Raw genomic sequence first — 17733 nt, 5'->3', positions numbered from 1 at the left:
AGCTTTGTATGTTAGGCAGAGATCACCTCGGAGTAGGCGATATGCTACAAAGTAAAGCCAGAGTTTTTTGAGGAGGTCAGTGTAGGGTAACTGAATCCCATAATCCTCTTTGTGTGGTATTTCTGTGGCCTTTCTAGCTGCTGCGGATGCCTTGTAAGGTACATTCCAAATTGGGCGTTGTACTCTATAATGGGTCTGATGAGAGCCAAGTAGAGGAAGACAATGACTTCTGTTTTCCTGGATGAGAACCCTTTCATGATGAGGTGTGCTCCATAGAAGGATTTCTGACTACTGTGGTGATGTGATTATCAAAGGAGAGACTACTGTCCACTAGAGTCCCGAGGTCTCTTATCACACCTTTGGCCTTAAGTGGGGTTCTGCCTATGTGGTAGTCCATGGGTACAGGGTTTTTACCAAAGGGGATGACAGTGCATTTTTTGGCACTGAGCTTGAGGCCATGGCTCTGACACCAGGCATCAATCTCAGTGAGGCCCCTTTTCAGGATGTCCACGTCATTTGGGGACTCGACAATGGCACCCAGTTTGCAGTCATCTGCAAACTTTGTCAACCAGAGGCCCTCGGTGTTGGCCTGTATGTCAGAGAAGTAGATCCCAAACAGAAGGGGACCCAGGACTGAACCCTGTGGTACTCCCCTTGTCACAGGTTTGGAGTCAGATTTGAAGTCCGCAATTTTTACAATGTGGGGTCTGTCTGTGAGCCAGTTGGTGTCCCATCTTGTGACGTACAGATTTATACCCAGCTTGGTGAGTTTATCTATGATACCAGAATGGGGAATGGTGTTGAAAGCCTTGGCAAGGTCGAGATTGGCTGTGTGGACTACCTTACCCTCTTCCATGGCTTTGGTGACTGTTTCAAAGAAACTGATCAAGTTCAGGAGACATGATCTGCTCTTTACAAATCTGAACTGGGTGGGGTCCAGAGTTTGGAGGTTACCAATATCCTTGTTTATGAGTTTCATGATAATATGCTCCATGGCCTTGCAGACCAGGCTCATCAGGCAAATAGGGCAATAGTTCCCAAGGTCCATGGTGGCTCCCCCTTTGTGGAGTGGTATAACTGTTGACATGCACCATTCAGTAGGTACAAAGCCTGTCGAGAGGCTATGATTGAACATGGTGCTTAGGTAGGGGGCTAGTTTGTTCTGAAGTTCATGTAGAATGCAGCCAGGGATATTGTCTGGTCCCATGGATGCTGTGTTCTTGGCTTTTGATAGCGCAGTTTTCACCTGTTCAGTTGTGATTGCAGGGACACTGCATTCTTCTGGTATGGATATGGGCCCTTCAGGAGGTGAGGGGGTAAAGTTGGCACTGAACCTATCAGCCAGGATGTTGGCAAAATCAGTTAGTTTCGTACATTTTGTGCCATTGTGCTGCAGCCCAGAGCAGATCTGGGTATTGCCATTGAGATTCTTGACATAGCTGTAGAATGCTTTGTGGTTGTCCTTAGAGCCAGTGGCAATCTTATTTTCATAGTTTGCTTTGGAGGATTTTATGAGAGATCTCAGCTTCTTGCTGAGGCTGACCAGGGAGCTCCTCCTCCACTCATGGGATTTTATTCTCTTTTGCAACACTTTCTTTCTTCTGTTGTAGAGCTTGTTAATAGCAGATACACCAGATTGGTTTCCTGTTTTTAGAGGACTGCATCTTGGTTCTATTAGGGATGGCACAATCCATGCACCCGTGTAGGTGCTTATAGAGTGCATTTGTATAAGATTCGGCAGCGGTAACTGTATTGTCCATCTGCGTGAGTGTTGTGAAACTGGCTACTTCTGCCTTAAGTAGTATGATGTTAGCTCTGGAGAAGTTTTTTACTGTGGTTTCCTTAGTGGGGGTGGGGGTGGGATGTGGATATCTAGGGTGATTATTTTATGGTCGTATCTGACCAACGAGGAATTGACTTCAGGTGTGGAACACCAGTCACTCATGTTGGTAATTACTAGGTCTAGGATTTTTTTGCCACTAGTAGGGGTGTGGACAAGTTGATCCAGGGCATTTGAGTTTACGAATTCTAGGAAGCATTGAGAAAAGGAATTAGTACAAGAGTAGTTTTCCCAGTTAATGGTGGGGTAGTTGAAATCTCCCAATATTAGGGTGTTTAGTTGGATCCTGATATTCTCTATTATATCAAGAAAAGAGGAGTGGGAATCCTGGGGCATGGTGGGGGATCTGTAGCAAGCTACAATATGGATTGTAGTTTTGCACAGAGTTAGTTGCACTTGTATAATTTCGGATAAATTATGCTGGGCAACTAGCCTGGAGGTATGGTTGTCCTTAATAAATATGGACACACCTCTGCCCTTGGTGTTCCAGTCCTGGTTTGATGGCCGAAAGGTATGGTATGAGTTATATCAAGGTAATGCAGGGGTGCTCTCTGGAGCCTTGAACCAGGTTTCAGTCACTGCACAGATATTGATATTCTCCATTTTAAGGAGTGCCTCGAGTGAGTGCATTTTGAGGTCTAGACTTCTAGCGTTGAGTAGCATTACCCTCAGTTTTTGCTTGCCTGTATCAGTTACGGTGATGGTTTTGGTTTTTTGAGCTTTGCCTAAAAAAGTCACTATAGGGGCGGAAAGAGCCTTAGCCAGTATCCGGAATCCCAGGGGCGACAGGTGCAGACCATCTCTGGCAAAGCATCATAGCCTGTCAACCATGTCATCCCAGGCAGACAAATACTGGATCCCCTTTGACTGACACCAGAAGTTTAGCCAATTGTTGAAGTCAATCATTTTGTCCTTGTGTTGTGGTATCATTCTGGGCGAGGGTAGGATGCTACTCATGGCTAGGGTCATACCTACCTGGATTTCAAGATCAGAAAGCTCCTCCATGTCTCTTTTCATATAATCCAGGGAGGTACATCTCAGGTCATTCACACCAACATGGACAATGACTTGAGTCATATTTGTACTTGTTGTGGAGTGACCTGAGTGTGGGGGTTTTGTGGCAGATCCTGGCACCCGACAGGCAGCTAACAGTAACCTTCTCCATGTGTATTCTGGTGAGTGGAACATCAGTGTGCCTGACTATAGAGTCACCTATAAGCAATGTGTTTGGTACGTAGTTTTGCCTTATGGGCGGTGGTTGAGTGGCACACTGAGTCTGTGTGTTATATGTCTTTTGGGTTGTGGTGAGGGCTGGAGGCTGCTTGTGTTTCTGCTTTGGAGGTCTCTGTTTTTTGGGCAGATTCTTATTGAAAGCCTCCGAGAATTATTTTCTGTATCTATGTGTGGGTCTTGGTGGTGTAGGTGTACTGGGATTATGCGGTGTGTGTGATGTGGAGTGGGTGTTTACCTTCTCCTCCTGACTGACAAGTTCAGTCTTGGGTTGAGAGAGCTTTGCCTCCAGTCTGGCTAGATAAATGTATCTCTCACAGGTTGTAGTGTTGGATGGTAGGAGGAGAGGGTTGTCAGTGTACATGAGGCAATTGCTACATTGCCCCAAGATGCCCAGATTCATCAAGTAGACAGGAGAGAACACCGGGAGCTGTCCCTTGGACATGCCTGAATAATCACTATCTATCTCTAGACAAGTGAGGAAAGTAAGTGCAAAAACTGTTTTCCTCTAGGTAATGAGAAAGGTTGAGTGCTGTAGTAATTTGTAGCTTATTTAGTGCTTACAACAAGTTCTGAACCAGTGCTGAGCGCAAAGAAGCAAATTCAAGTGCTAAAATTAAGAATCTGGCTAGTTCTAAGGGAAAAACTGAAGAGCAGACTTTATGGCTCTGGGAATAGTTTAACCCTACCTAAGCAGTGCTGCGCAATGGGCAAACTCATGCAAACCCGCACAAACACAGGTTTTTAACTCAGAAACTTGAAAGTTACTTAATTGTATTGTATTCATCTTGCCTGGTCCTTGGAACATCACTGTACTACTATGTTGGAAGCTAAATGGCTTCCCATTACTAAAAGGTCTAATTTCTTACTCAATACTCTCTCATTCAAATGGCTTAACAAATGGTATCCCAACCAACTTTCAGTGTATAGACCCAACTAAACTGTCAGACATTCTACATTATCTAGATTAAATGGATCTCACTTTTCTCTTGCCGTTTCTGATAGGTCCATTCATAAACTTGCCCCAGCAATTTGGAACTTTTTGTCCAATGACATGACATCTATTGGGGATCCTAATCTTTTAAAAATGAAACTGAAATGTCATCTAGCATAACATTAAAGTGGACTTGTTTTAAAGATACTGCTTAAATTTTATACTGTAACCTATATCACAAATCTAGGCATACGTTACTAGCTGATGAGTAAATGTCAACTCTCTTCATCATTTCAGTATAATATTGAAATTGTCAGTTGTTTTTGTCTGTACATAAATCTGATTGTATTTTATCTAAATTATCTTCCTAACAACTGTTTTACCCTGCATCTTTTCATTTGCTTGCTAAAATGTATTCAGTGTTACCTTGCTCAGTAGATCATTGTATGCTTATGCATTACTGTCTGCCTTTGTGTCTGTGATTTGACTGACTAGGATCTTGTACCAGTCCACTCTCCTGGTTAACAATCAAACAAGCAAACAAACAAAAAACAAACAAATAAAATGTCCAACTCTCCATACTAACTACAATCTTCTAATTTTCAGCATCTATATTATATATTTGAAGTTTCAAAACTTCGACCCTCATATGTTTGACAATATATGAGCGAAGTTTGGAACATTGAAAATATAATAAAAAATAAAAAAAAAACTTACCTCAATGCTCTGAGCAGGGAGACAAGCCCCCTGCACCCCACAGTCCCCCTACTTAAATATACCAACTCCAAGATCGCACTTCAGTGCAGAAAAGGGAAATGTTCCCATTCTGCGCCATACGGAGCCATTCCTTTTCACCTTAGAACTTTTTAAAGTTCGATCATATGGTGTCAACCATATGACATTCGAACTTTAAAACATTCAAATAATTACTAGGACCCTAATTTTCATCTCCACAAACCCATCTTGGACAAAATAAATATTTTTACTAACATAGTAAATCTACTACACCAAACCCTCAAAATACAGACTTGAATAATCCAATACCTTCAATACCTGTTTTACAGATACTATCCAATTACTAGCCAGGCAACTAACACCTAATACCTTCACAATACCCTCCTACTCCTCAACCTCACCACCCCCTTTTCATTTCAAACCTGTTACAACCTCATTTATTCAAACCCTTTTGAATAAACTGAAACCATGCTCTCCTTCTGCAGACTTACTGCCTTCTGAATATCTACAGATATCATCCAAGGCCATAGCCTATCCTATTTCTATATTGATAAATAGATCAATTACTGAAGGTTACATCCCCACTATATGGAAAGTCTCCCACATAATCCCCCTACATAAAGGAGGACATTCCACAGAAATATCAAACTATCGCCACATTGCCCTACTTTCTCCCCTAGCTAAAATTATGGAGAAGTGTATCCATAAGCAACTACTCCACCATCTAACTGGAAATAACTTACTTTCCAACTGTCAACATGGTTTCAGACCCTCACACAGCACTACCACTGCCCTCTTGTCTTTCACTGACTATATTAACAGGCACCGAAACCTGAATAACCTTTCTTCTGCTCTATTCATCGACCTGTCCAAAGCATTCGACATGGTAAACCACCAAATTCTCTTAAACATCCTGAAATCTCTCTCATTAGACCCACTTTCCATAAAATGGTTCCAATCCTACCTTGACAACCGACAACAAGCAGTACTTTGGCAAAACACTTTATCCACCCATCTACCTGTTACCTTAGGAGTCCCTCAGGGATCCATACTTGGACCGCTTCTTTTCTCTATATTTATTAATGACCTTCATCTAGCTATTCCACAAGCCACCTGCATACAATATGCTGATGACTCAACCCTATTATGTTCAGCTACATCATCCCATGACCTTCATGCTCTCACCCAAAAAGTATTCAACATAGTTGAACAATGGTTCTCTCAGCATTGCCTCCTCTTAAACCCTAAAAAAACCAAACTTCTCCTCTTCACGCCTACTCATAAGTCCTCCCCTCTCCAGTTCTCAGTAACATCTACCAATGATACTATTATATCTCCTGACTCTACCACCAAACTACTCGGTGTCACCATTGACAATAATCTCAACTTTGACATCCATATCAATAATACCATAAAGACTGTTAATAAAAAAATTGGTACCCTCTACAGGATAAAACCCTTCCTTTCCCCCACTGTTAAAATTACAGTTGCCCACACACACTTGATCTCTACACTCCTTTATGCCTCTCCCATTTTTACTAATCTCTCCAAGAATAACCTCAACAAATTGGAAATGGCTTATAATAACATAGCACAATTTGCTACAGGCAACCCATTCAGAACCCATCATTGCATTAACCTAAAACAGCTAGGATGGTTAGAACTACAACACCTGATTAAATTTCACCAACTCACCCTTGCCCACAACATCCTTTATAAACCTTCTAATACTCCAAGTTTATCTACCCTAATCACCCCCTATACAAATCTGAAGTCCTTACGCTCATCTCAAAAACTACTAGTCCACACCACTAAACCTAACAACAGAGCTGGGGATTCCCTTTTCTCTAATTCTGTAGGTAAATCCTGGAATCTTCTCCTTTGTGACCTCTCCTCACTCACCTCATTATCTCTCTTTAAAAATAGACTTAAACTTCTCCTCAAAACTCACTGGCTATGCCCTGTTCAAAACCAGACTAGTCATCTACCTCTACTAAGTTATCTAACCTATCCAGTGCTTACTAGCCTCTGCTACTTTTTTTTCCCCATCTTATCATACTTTTCTTATCTACCCCTTTTCTTTTTTTATATCCTCTTTTTACTTTCTCTTCTTAAGTAACTCCTTTGCAACATTACTACTCACCTAACTTCCTTTGTTTAACTAGGACCTAACCTGATATGTCTCCATACTTGAAATTTCACTGTTTTATGATTTTTTTCCTCAATAATATATTCTGTTACAAACTCTGTACTGTTAATTACTTAATACCATTGTTGATGAGTTTTATTTCCTTTTTAAAGTTGCTATTTTTATTAGTATATTGATATTTTTTTCTGTGTTGTTTGAGCTTATCTCCCCAGGCCTCTACTGAAAAAGGACATGTATCCAGCTAGACTAGCCCGGTCAACAAATGTAAAATAAAAATGTAAAATAAAAATAAAATAAAATAAAAATAGTAATGCAAACTTTGACATACCCAAATCAGTTCCGTTAGTATAAAGAATAAAGCACTGACAACAACCCAGGTGATCTGAGTTAAACTAGTGACTCAGGCAACTGGTAGAGCTGGCAATGAAGGAACAGCATCCTGGCGGAGGGTGAAGCAAAGGTAGATGGCAGTGCTATAGTCACTCACAGGAGGAGCTCACAAAGCCACTGTCTAATGGTAGCCTTCCATACAGGTGAACTGTTTGCACAGGGAAAGCATTGTGGGCCTCCATGATAATATAGTTTGTAAGTATCCCTTTCCCTGGTGAAGGAGGTTAGGCCATACAGAAAATGCCCCCATTGCAAGGATGCCAATGAGGACATTATGCAGTCTCATGACTTTGTAAATGATGACTTCCTCAGGGCTGTTCTTATCCTGATCTGAGTTTAAATCCCCATGTAGGTTAAAGCAGGAGTCATGCCTGATTTAGAAAAGGCTTAATGGTTGAAGACCATGAGAGCAAAAGTCAGACAGAAAAAAACATCCTGTACATATCCCATAAAAATATCAGTATACATGGGACAAATACTACCCCCATTGCTGTTTCAAACAATTGCAAATAATAATCTTTCTTAAAACACAAAACATCCCTTCCTAACAACAAACTTGTTAGATTTAAACTACGTACTGCAAAGTTGTGAACAAGGCAACCAAAATATGGCTTCTAAGCCAGGCCTATGGGAGATTTTAATATAAAGGGTCTTAACGTCAAAAGTGAAAATACACTATACAGCTTCAAACTGTTCCTCCAAAAGAAGCTTTAGAAATTGTCTTAAATACCTTCTTCTTATGATTAGATATGTGCTTTCATAATAAAGAAAAGATGTTGAAAACAAATTTTAAGAAATGCAAGTAATGGTTTAATTAATGAACCATAACCAAGACCAACTGGGCATCCTGGTGGGCCACTGACAGACTATTGCTCGTTTGATAAAATATAGAGGGCCTACAATTTAAAGGAGGTCCCTCACTATATGTTGTATTCTAAAATCCTCTCAAATAATCCCATTATCAACCAGTAAATTCAAACACTAATTAACTTTCCTGCTCAAGTTGAAGGACTTGGTTATTAGGAAGATTAATACAAAAATAGGATCTTGCAGATATTTAAAAACATCACTATTATAAGCTTCTCTGTTCTAAACCTAAGGCTCCAACTTGTCAGCTTGAGTGGTTACCAAACTTTTATCCCTCTGTTAATTTTTTAAGGCAGCCCACTCATCCTTAGCAACATTTACATCTGCCTTTCAGAAAAGTTTCTTATGATTCTTCTAGAAATCCAAAACAACTGATTTCTCAGAAATATATACAACAGGGTTATAGTGTGATTATAAAAGAAAAATGAGGAAATTTAAAAATTAACCACATGAAACACATGTTTCTTAAATCTCCAGTCATCCTGACCAGCAATTCTCAAAAAACTATGATTTTAAGCTTGCTTTTTGGCAAAACGTTGTCATATCTGATATAATTTAAAATGTTTTGTACACCTGAAAGGAATAAATACCAAATTTATACTTAGCAATTCAATGTCTGCATGATTTAAATTGACATAAGAAATATTCAAGGCAAATTAATAATATCATTGTGATAGTTTATTTGTTGACACTAATAAGCTGTTTAAACATTGGTGTAAAGTCCACTATTTTGTTTTCTGTCACATAGACTTGTCCTAAAGGAATACTTAACATAGGCTCTTAGGTATTCAGAGTCACATCAGGCCATCTTGAAGCTTGCAATCCATCAGTAGATTATATGTTAGTGCCCATATTTAAAGATGTCTCATTCATAATAAAAGAATGGCGTCTATATCAGAACAGTGAACGCTAAAAATAGTGAATGTTATTCTGTCGAACTATAAAGTTTGAAAGCCAAAAATGTCAAAGTCAAGGATCAGCGATTTTTCCCAGTGAAAAAATTTGCTGATCAAAAAATATATATATATTCAAACAAAATAAAGTGGGGGCCTTCACTCCCCCCAACTTAAATATACCAACTCTGAGATTGCACCACAGTGGAGAAAACAGCAAAGTCCCGAGAACGGCCCAACATTTTTTTTTTCCCTGGGGAAAAAAAATCACAGTTTAGTGACTTCAACCTTCTCAGCTTTCGAACTTTACAGGTCAACAGAAGCGCGTTCGCTATTTTCAGCATTCTCCCTTCTGATAGGTAACCAAAGAATCACACATGGAAATGACACCCATCAGGTAACCATTTGAAAAGTAGGGACACAAAAGAGCAAATACAGAAATACAGAGACTGAATGGCTGAAATATTGGACTTACATATATTAAATATGATATGCCATTTCTTGGAATATTCCCTTTTCTCTGAGGTATGGTGATCCTGTGTTTTCAGTCTTTTTTTTTTTTCTTTTTCAGCTTGTCAATACTTGGCATTTCAAGTGCCAAAATTTCAAAAGAAGCCCACGCTGCATTCTCAGTTTGTTAAATAGTCCAGCCATTTATGCTGTTATTCAGGGGTGTAGTCTATTTTTGCAGCTTACAATCACAATCTCAGAGGTTAGTAAAAACCGCAAAATCAAAAGCCTTCATTGTGACTGTCTCTATTCTGTTTATATTGACATGATATGGAGCAATATTCCTCTGATATTAAACTTGACACAAGCTTAATTATCTAACAAAAGTGTTAAAATTATGTCTGCTTAATAAGCACTCATGCATCAGCACTCAATATACAATATAATACTATATATAACTTACCCGATATCAGCATTAACTTTTTTTTTTTACCCAGGTTATAAGCTTGTCAGCTGAACTGGACTGCTTCTGAAGACAGCTTGGCTTTCCTGAGATTCCCCTTAGTGTTGTACTGTTTATGCAACTTCATCCAGAAGTTTCACCTTTGTGCTGAGTTAACAGTCCCTTCCATACTGGTGATAGTGGATCTGCCATATGAGAATAGTGAGCCTGAGATCTGGCATTGCTGCACACAGAGGTTGGATTGACTGGTTAAGACCACACCACTTTACATGTTGGCATTATTTATATAGGCCATTATGAACAATAAAGTATGGTCTAGTTGCTTACCTGCCCCAAGCTCTAGAATAGAGTGTCTCCCAAACCTTACTGCTCACCTGGCTTGGCTCTCATTCTAAGCTCCAGTTTCCACTACAGCCACTGAGTGTGGTGCATCTACACCAGCATGCATTCCCTGGTCATCTTCCCTAAAAATGATGAACAGGCAAAGCTTCATCATTCCTTTCCCTCCCTCACTCCAACTCCAACAGGTACCTAAGATCATAGGATCAGAGGAGTTTACTAGATCAACAGCCATAGAGCCTTTTTAAGCCTTTCATACCCCAGTTTTTCCAGTTATCAATGCCCATGGGCTAAACAGTCTTTGGTATATGCCTATGCCTTGGGGTATCTACAAACTTCCCCTATCCATAAGAGCCACATTCGACAAGCAAGGCATAAATTTGTGATTTCCCATCCAATGGTGTTTGAATAGACTTAAGGAACAGCTCTGTTTCACATGAATGGGGAGTGTGTTCCAGAGAAGGTGCAATCTCTGAGACTGATACCTAACAAGTTTTGTTTATGTCACAGACAAGGTTTAGATCCTTAGACTGGATAATTCTAGTGCTGTTTGCTTTGCAAATGTGTAGCAGATCCATCAGGGCTGGATCATAGATTGCCTTGAAGATTAGGCATAGATCACTCCTCAGTAGTTTGTAGAGACCAAGAACATGGACAGGACTTTAAGGACCTCTGCACAGGACATATTATTTACACCCTGTATTCTTTTAGTGAGGAACATCTGTAGCCACTCCAGCTGTTGCAAACACCTGGTCAGGTACATGCCAAAGGGTGCATTGTGCTCGATTATTGGTCTAATAAGGGCTGAGTATACTGGGACTATGATGTACATAGATCTTGTTGCATGCCCTTACTTATAAGTTGTGCATTTTCTCACAACCATGGACACATGTTGCTCAAAGTTCAGGTTACTGTCAACCTGAGTCCCCAAGTCCCTCACCACCGGGTCCCCTCTTAGGGGAGTGTTATTACAGTTGTAATTTGCAGGGGGTGGTCATCTTCCCAGAGGGTATAATTATGCATTTTTTTTTGCATTGAGTTTTAGGCCATGTTTCTGGCACCAGTTATTTGTCTGTGTCAGAACATCCTGGAGGATATCTATAGGTTGACTGCACCCAGCTTACAGTCATCAACAAATCTAGTCAGCCAAAGGCCCTCCACATCTGCCTTCATTTCACAGAAGTATATTCCAAACAGAAGTCCCAGTGTAGAGTCCTGTGGGACACCACTAGTAATAAACTTCTTAGTGGAGGTGGATTCCTCCACCCTAATTTCATGTGTCCTGTCTGTGAACCATTTGACTATCCATCAGATGACATAGGGATTTATGCCTAGATTTGTGAGTTTGTCTATAATACCCAAGTGAGATATTGTGCCAAATGCCTTTGCCAGGTCAAGGTAGATAGTATGTACCATTTTGCCCTTGTCCATGGCTCTACTGACCTTCTTGAAGAAGTCCACCAGGTATAGTAGGCATGACCTGCCCTTAACAAAACCAAACTGGGATGGGTTGAGTGTTTGAAGATTTCCTATAGCTTTGTTTATCAGGTCAACAATAATTATTTCCATGGCCTTACACATAAGACTAGTGAAAATTATGGTTTGTAGTTCTCCTAGGACTGTTGATGTAGAGGGATGACTGTTGCATTCCTCCATTTCCTGAGGATTGAAGCCTGTTTAGAGGCTGTGGTAGAACAGAGATTCCTGTTGACCTGACAGGTCATACTTCAATCGATTTATTATCAGGACCCATTACTGCAGTATTTTTTTAGCTCTGGAGAGTGCAGTGAGAACCTGCTCTTTAGTGATACTTGGGGGAGAAATGGTAGAGTGTATTTCCTGGGGTATGGACTGGGAATGAAAGGGGTTTAAATTGAAGCTAAAATTACCAGCCAGCAAATTTGATATAAACCCCAGTTCTGTATAGGACATTCCATTTACTATTAGTTCAGCAAATTGTTGGGTGTTCCCTTTTAGGTTGCGTACATAACTGAAAAAAGCCTGGGAGGTTATTTTTGGCTTAAATTTGGCTTTGGTGGACTTGATTAGTCACCTGAGTTGCTTACTGAGATTGATGAGGGAGTGTTTTGTCTTTTGGACATAGCCCTTCCTATTTTTGGACAAGATTTCTTTCTTTTGTTGTACAATCTGTTTATACTGAGGGTCCATCATGGGGGCTTGTTTCTGAAGTTTGTCCTAAGTTTATTTCAGTTTGGTACTGCTGTTTTTGTGCAGTTATTTACATGCCTGTACAGGGTTTCCGTTAACACTTCTGTTGTCTGAGTTTGGGGGGGGGGTGGAACTTAGCTATGTCATCACTTAATAGGAGGTAGTTAGCCTTGGAAAATTTCTTAAAGGTTCTGAGGGTTCTGGGATTTACTGGGAGTTCAGCCTTCATATTTATTTTAAGGGTTACCACTTTGTGATCTGATCTGACCAGTGAGGACATTACACAAGGGGAGGGTGCAAAATTCATTCATATTTGTGAGTACCAGATCCAGTATATTTGCACCCCTAGTAAGTATGCAGACCAGCTGTTCCAGGGTGTTTGCATTGACAAAATCCAAGAATCATCTTTGAGCCTGTATCTTAGTGGTTGTGTATATAACCAGTTTACAGTGGAATAGTTGAAATCACACATGAACATGGTGTTGGGCTGAATTGTGAGTGACTTCAGTACATTCAAGTATGTGGTAAGGTTGTCCTGGGTCATAGATCAGGACCTATAGCAGCAAGAATATGGTATTGGACTTTACCTAAAGTTAGTTAGACATGGAGAAGCTCAAACATGTCATATTGTTTGGCCAGTGTTGAGGCGTGCTTACTTTTTTATGTAGACTGATATACCTCCACCTCTTGTCCATTCTTGTGGAGTAGCTGGTCTATATGTGCAGAAGGCATTATAGCTTTGTACTGCTGGGGTGCATTCCATGGCTTTAAACCATGTCTCAGTAAGTGCACAAATTTCAACAATCCCCAGGGTGAAGACTATTTCCAGGGACTGGAGCTTTTTGTTGAGACTTCTAGCACTGAGCAGTAACACCTTTAGTTTATCTTGCACAGAGTGTACTATATTGGAAGGTTTATCAGACTGTCATTGCCTAAAAAGACACTATAGGTGTGGATAATGTTTTGGCCAATATCTGAAATCCTAGTGGGGACATATGCAGACCATCCCTGGTAAAGCAGTACTGTCTGTCAATCATGTCCTCCCAAGCTGACAAATATTGGAGTCACTAGCTACACTAGAATCATCTGGGTCATAGTCAGGGCTTTATCCCTACACCAGCACAGCTAACTATGGTCTCCATTAACTTTAACTCTTGCCATCACTTGCTCCCTACTCATCCCCCTACAATCTTACCCTTATGAATACTAACATAAGCCACCACTTTTTTACAGCTGACCGCATATTTCTTGCACCAGCCTTACAAACCATTATCATTCATTTTCATTTCCACTACCCTGACCATATTCTAGCTTTTCTTCTCTCTCTTGCATTCAGCAGTAAACCTCTAACTTAACTCTGTCATGACCTGAATGGGTATATTGGCCACTCCTTCATCATCCACCCATCTTAGTGCTTCACCATTCTATATTAATTTGTATTTATGTCGCTTTTCTCTTTTTTTTCTACATCTGATATTAGTTCTAAACAGCGGATATGATTGCTATGCATTTGATTATTACCTAAAGCTGATATCATTGTTTAGAATATTTACTTTGATGTATCTTGCTTGATTGTAACATTATTCCATATTAGTTGATGACAGCTTTTATTATTACATAGTTATATATTTACAGCTGTTCTCCCTAGGTGGTCTCTAGTAAAAATGGACTTGGCCTAGTTGAACTTTCTTGGTTAACAAATCATTAACAAATGCAAATAAAGAAATCAACAAATAAATAAATACTTAACAAAGTGCTGTTATATAAAGAGAGTGATTGGGACATGCAATGGCTTCCTTGTGATAATATTGGAATGTTGTTCTACAAACAGAAGTGAAAGATGGGGTAGGAAGAGGAAGGGGCATCCATGTAGGGTTACCTGCAGCAACTGAATGGGCTTGAAGGCTCAGGAGTCTTCTTCTACCAGCTTCTAGGTATGTTTAGATGCTTCACAAGTTAAATGCTCCAAAGAAGACTCATTTCTCTTGCTTTCTTCTTTATTGTACACCACCTGAACTTGTGTTTAGCAGATAGCTGTAGAACAGAAGGCCGCAAGTACTCTATTTTACAGTATAGCTGATAGAGGTATTTATTATTAGCCAAGTGATCTATGTAAACAGGAAACTATCTGAAATGTTTGGACCTGCTAGAGTGAAGAGGTACGGCGATCTCAGCGTTGGTATATATAAGTTCAGGTGGAGTGGTAGTTTGCTCTCCACATCGGGAGGTGCAGGGTGGTTTGCCTCCTTGCAAAAAATATGTTTAAAGGAGAAGATGCTTGAGATTCACTCTTCTCCTGGATTTTCTTGTTTTTTTTACTTTGTTGGCACTCAGCTTTACAAGTGTCAACATTTCAATAGGCAGCCATGTCAATAGCCTGAAGTCTTAAATTGCAGACAAGTGGAGAAAATTTCTTGGAGTAACTGCTGTTATGGTTAGTAGATTAACTTTCCTCATTAAAGCTGAATTGCAATGCAGTGTACTAGAAAACGTTGTTAATGTGATTCATGTTATTGTTATTTTTTTCCCTAAAGGAACTCATTGCACTGGGCATGTCAAACTTTGTTGGAGGATTCTTCCAATGTCATGCCATCAGCACCTCAATGTCAAGAAGCCTGATACAAGAGAGTTGTGGAGGGAAGAGTCAGGTAAAAGACGAATAAACCTCTACATTTATTAATATACACTGGCCAAAACATATTTATAGAACAGACTATAAGCAGCTGAGATTGTAGAAAATTAGTAGTGTAATCAAGGACAGTCCTGTTGGCTTTAACGTATTTTAATGACATCATATCTATTCAGTACACCAAGACAGAGCACAGACTTGAAATAACAATACAGATGATCAGATCTCCGTAAGATGCAGACATAAAGAATATCATATCAGATAATCAAAATGTATCCAAACAGTGCAACAATACAGCAAAGAGGACAAGTGAAATTTTGGATTGCATATGCAGGACTGTAATAGTAGGAAAAGTACAACCACTTTTTTTGCATTTGTACAAAGTAATCATTCTGGAAATCAAATACTTCAAAGGGAAAAAGTAAATGTAACCAAAATAATACAATAAACTTGCTGCCAGGGGTCCTAAGAATTATAATGTCTTGAATGTATAACCTAAATTAGAATGCAGAGAGAGGGATTTGGTAGGTATCTCTTTACATACCTGTGTTTCAAATAAGGTTTAGAGTGAAAGTACTTTTCAAAGGAAATGCATTCAAACTTGGGGGCATATTATAAAGTAAGAGTACTTTGTGATGATGGTATAACATGACAGCACATTGACTGCCTAAAACAAACTTGACTCATTTACCATACTATTTTTGCCTTTGGACTCTGAACATTTATTATTTAAAACCTGTTGTTTTGTTACTGTTTGTTTTCAGAAAGTCTATTTGGTGATGCTCAATCTATATGACGTGTTAGTGCACTGATTTTTTTAGGTACTTGTTAGCATTCCTTGGCTTGCTACAAAGTAACCAAGTTTCCAGTCTGGGGTTCTACCAGTCTTTGCTCTGCATTGTACATAATATTCTAGCCCATTTGTTGGGGTGTTCTAGCCCATTTCTTGGGGTGTTTTCTTCCTTCGTGTCTTCCTCTATTAGTACTAGCCTACTACAGAGTAGTGCATCTCCCAGTTCTAGCAGTTGTCTTTAAAGAACTTTGGTAGACTTTTTCTTCTGCATGCTCCAGTTTGTAATAATACCTTCCTTTTCAGTTCCTGGCATTCGGTTAGCTGTTTCAATGTCTTCAGATGCTGGTGCTTTTAAGAGATCTTGCCCTTAGAACTTGTAGTCATTCATCTTGTGTTTTGTAAATATATGACATTCTGGATTTTCAATTTGGGAGCTACAGAGCTTCGAAGTTCCAGGAGCATTGCGTTTTTGCTGTTTTTCCCATTTCATTTCTTATAAGCAGAACTCAACAGGAAGTCTGAGAGTTGCAATTTATTTTTAACAATTTTCAGTGCAGCGGGATATGGTTGTGTTTTGTGACTTTATCTGGTAGCACAGTTATTTTGTTTCAGAATTCTTACTGTCTTGTGGGCTTCTTACAACTGAATTGATTCAGTTCAGTGTGGTATATTTAATATATTTTGCTAGTGCTATACTGCTTTTATTATCAAAAACCGTTGTTTGAACTTGCTTCTGGCTATTTCTTTCTGAATACATAATGACTTTTCACAGTTACTATAATGGCTTGAAAATGTTTCCATCTCATGTTGTAAATCTTTGTTTATTCATTACAAATAGGACTTTGGTTCCGTCCTCGGAACCAATACGGCTGTTTCCAAGCTCACGCCAGCCAAAAACTTTCAGCTAAGACCTACCCATGATGCCCCTCTCCTAGTTACTCCAGATCTCGTTTGCAGCATTCCTCGTCAGGTGTGCTAGCCATCTCTCTCAAAACTGAGTGGAAAATTGTGATTTTTAAGATAGTTTCTCCTCAAAATTTCGTATTTTTTAGTCAAATTAGCCTTTGTTCACTGTCGCCTATAACCTACTTCTATGCCCTACCCTTTACCTTGGTAATCGAATTTCTACCATTATTGGTACTGTCCCCCTCTCCTGCCTTTAGCAGGCCCTTCCTTACCACTTGTGGTATTTTTTAAATACCATCATTGGTATTCTCTCACTTTTTTATCTCCCTTCTTTTGTTTTTTTTTCTATTAGGATAGCCTTGTTGCCTTACTATGTCAGACAAAGCTAAGTTGGCGTGAACAGTGTGACAAGTGTGGGCATAAGATGCCCAACTCAGACGGACACACTCGTTGTGTCTACTGTTTGGGCATGGATCATATTAAAGCTGACTGTGAGATTTGTGCTAGTTTTAGTAATCATACACTAGTAGAACGCAAAAATAAGCTTACTTTAAAAGGTTTAATTAAGACACCTTTTTTGGAGGCTCTGTCTGGGTCAGAGGTCTCTCCCCTCCAAAGATCAAAAAACATAAGGAAAAACGGAGTCACTCGGTTCCTGCATCTCTGTCAGTTATAGAACCGAGTTGGCTCCGTGCTTTGCCGGCACCCTTGGTGCAGACCTCCTCGGCACCAGGCTCTGTATCTTCTCCCTCAGTGCCATCCATGATATTCACCCCTATTTTGGTTCCAACCTCGGCACCACTGACTTTGGTGCCATCCTTGGATCCGACATTGGCTCCTATGACAGTACCTGCTTCAGCACCATCTCCGGCCAAAGTGCTGATAGTTTCTTCAGCCCCATCGGCTCCTAAACTTGAATATCTGCCAAGGACAAGATACTCTCCAA

General features: G+C 39.9%; 1 protein-coding gene across 1 annotated transcript in view; it reads left to right on the top strand.

The window, feature by feature from the left end:
• LOC122807521 (solute carrier family 26 member 6-like) overlaps positions 1 to 17733 on the top strand; it is a 1069142-nt gene that overhangs the window by 667597 nt on the left and 383812 nt on the right. The window contains exon 9 of the mRNA XM_044078446.1: positions 14994 to 15107. Within this exon, the coding sequence (XP_043934381.1) occupies positions 14994 to 15107 (114 nt within the window). The remainder of the gene's footprint in view (positions 1 to 14993; positions 15108 to 17733) is intronic.

This window comes from Protopterus annectens, chromosome 7.part1 (assembly GCF_019279795.1).
Source record: "Protopterus annectens isolate FY-2018-M chromosome 7.part1, PAN1.0, whole genome shotgun sequence".
Lineage (NCBI taxonomy): Eukaryota > Metazoa > Chordata > Ceratodontiformes > Protopteridae > Protopterus > Protopterus annectens.
This window is presented reverse-complemented; position numbering and strand designations above follow the sequence as displayed.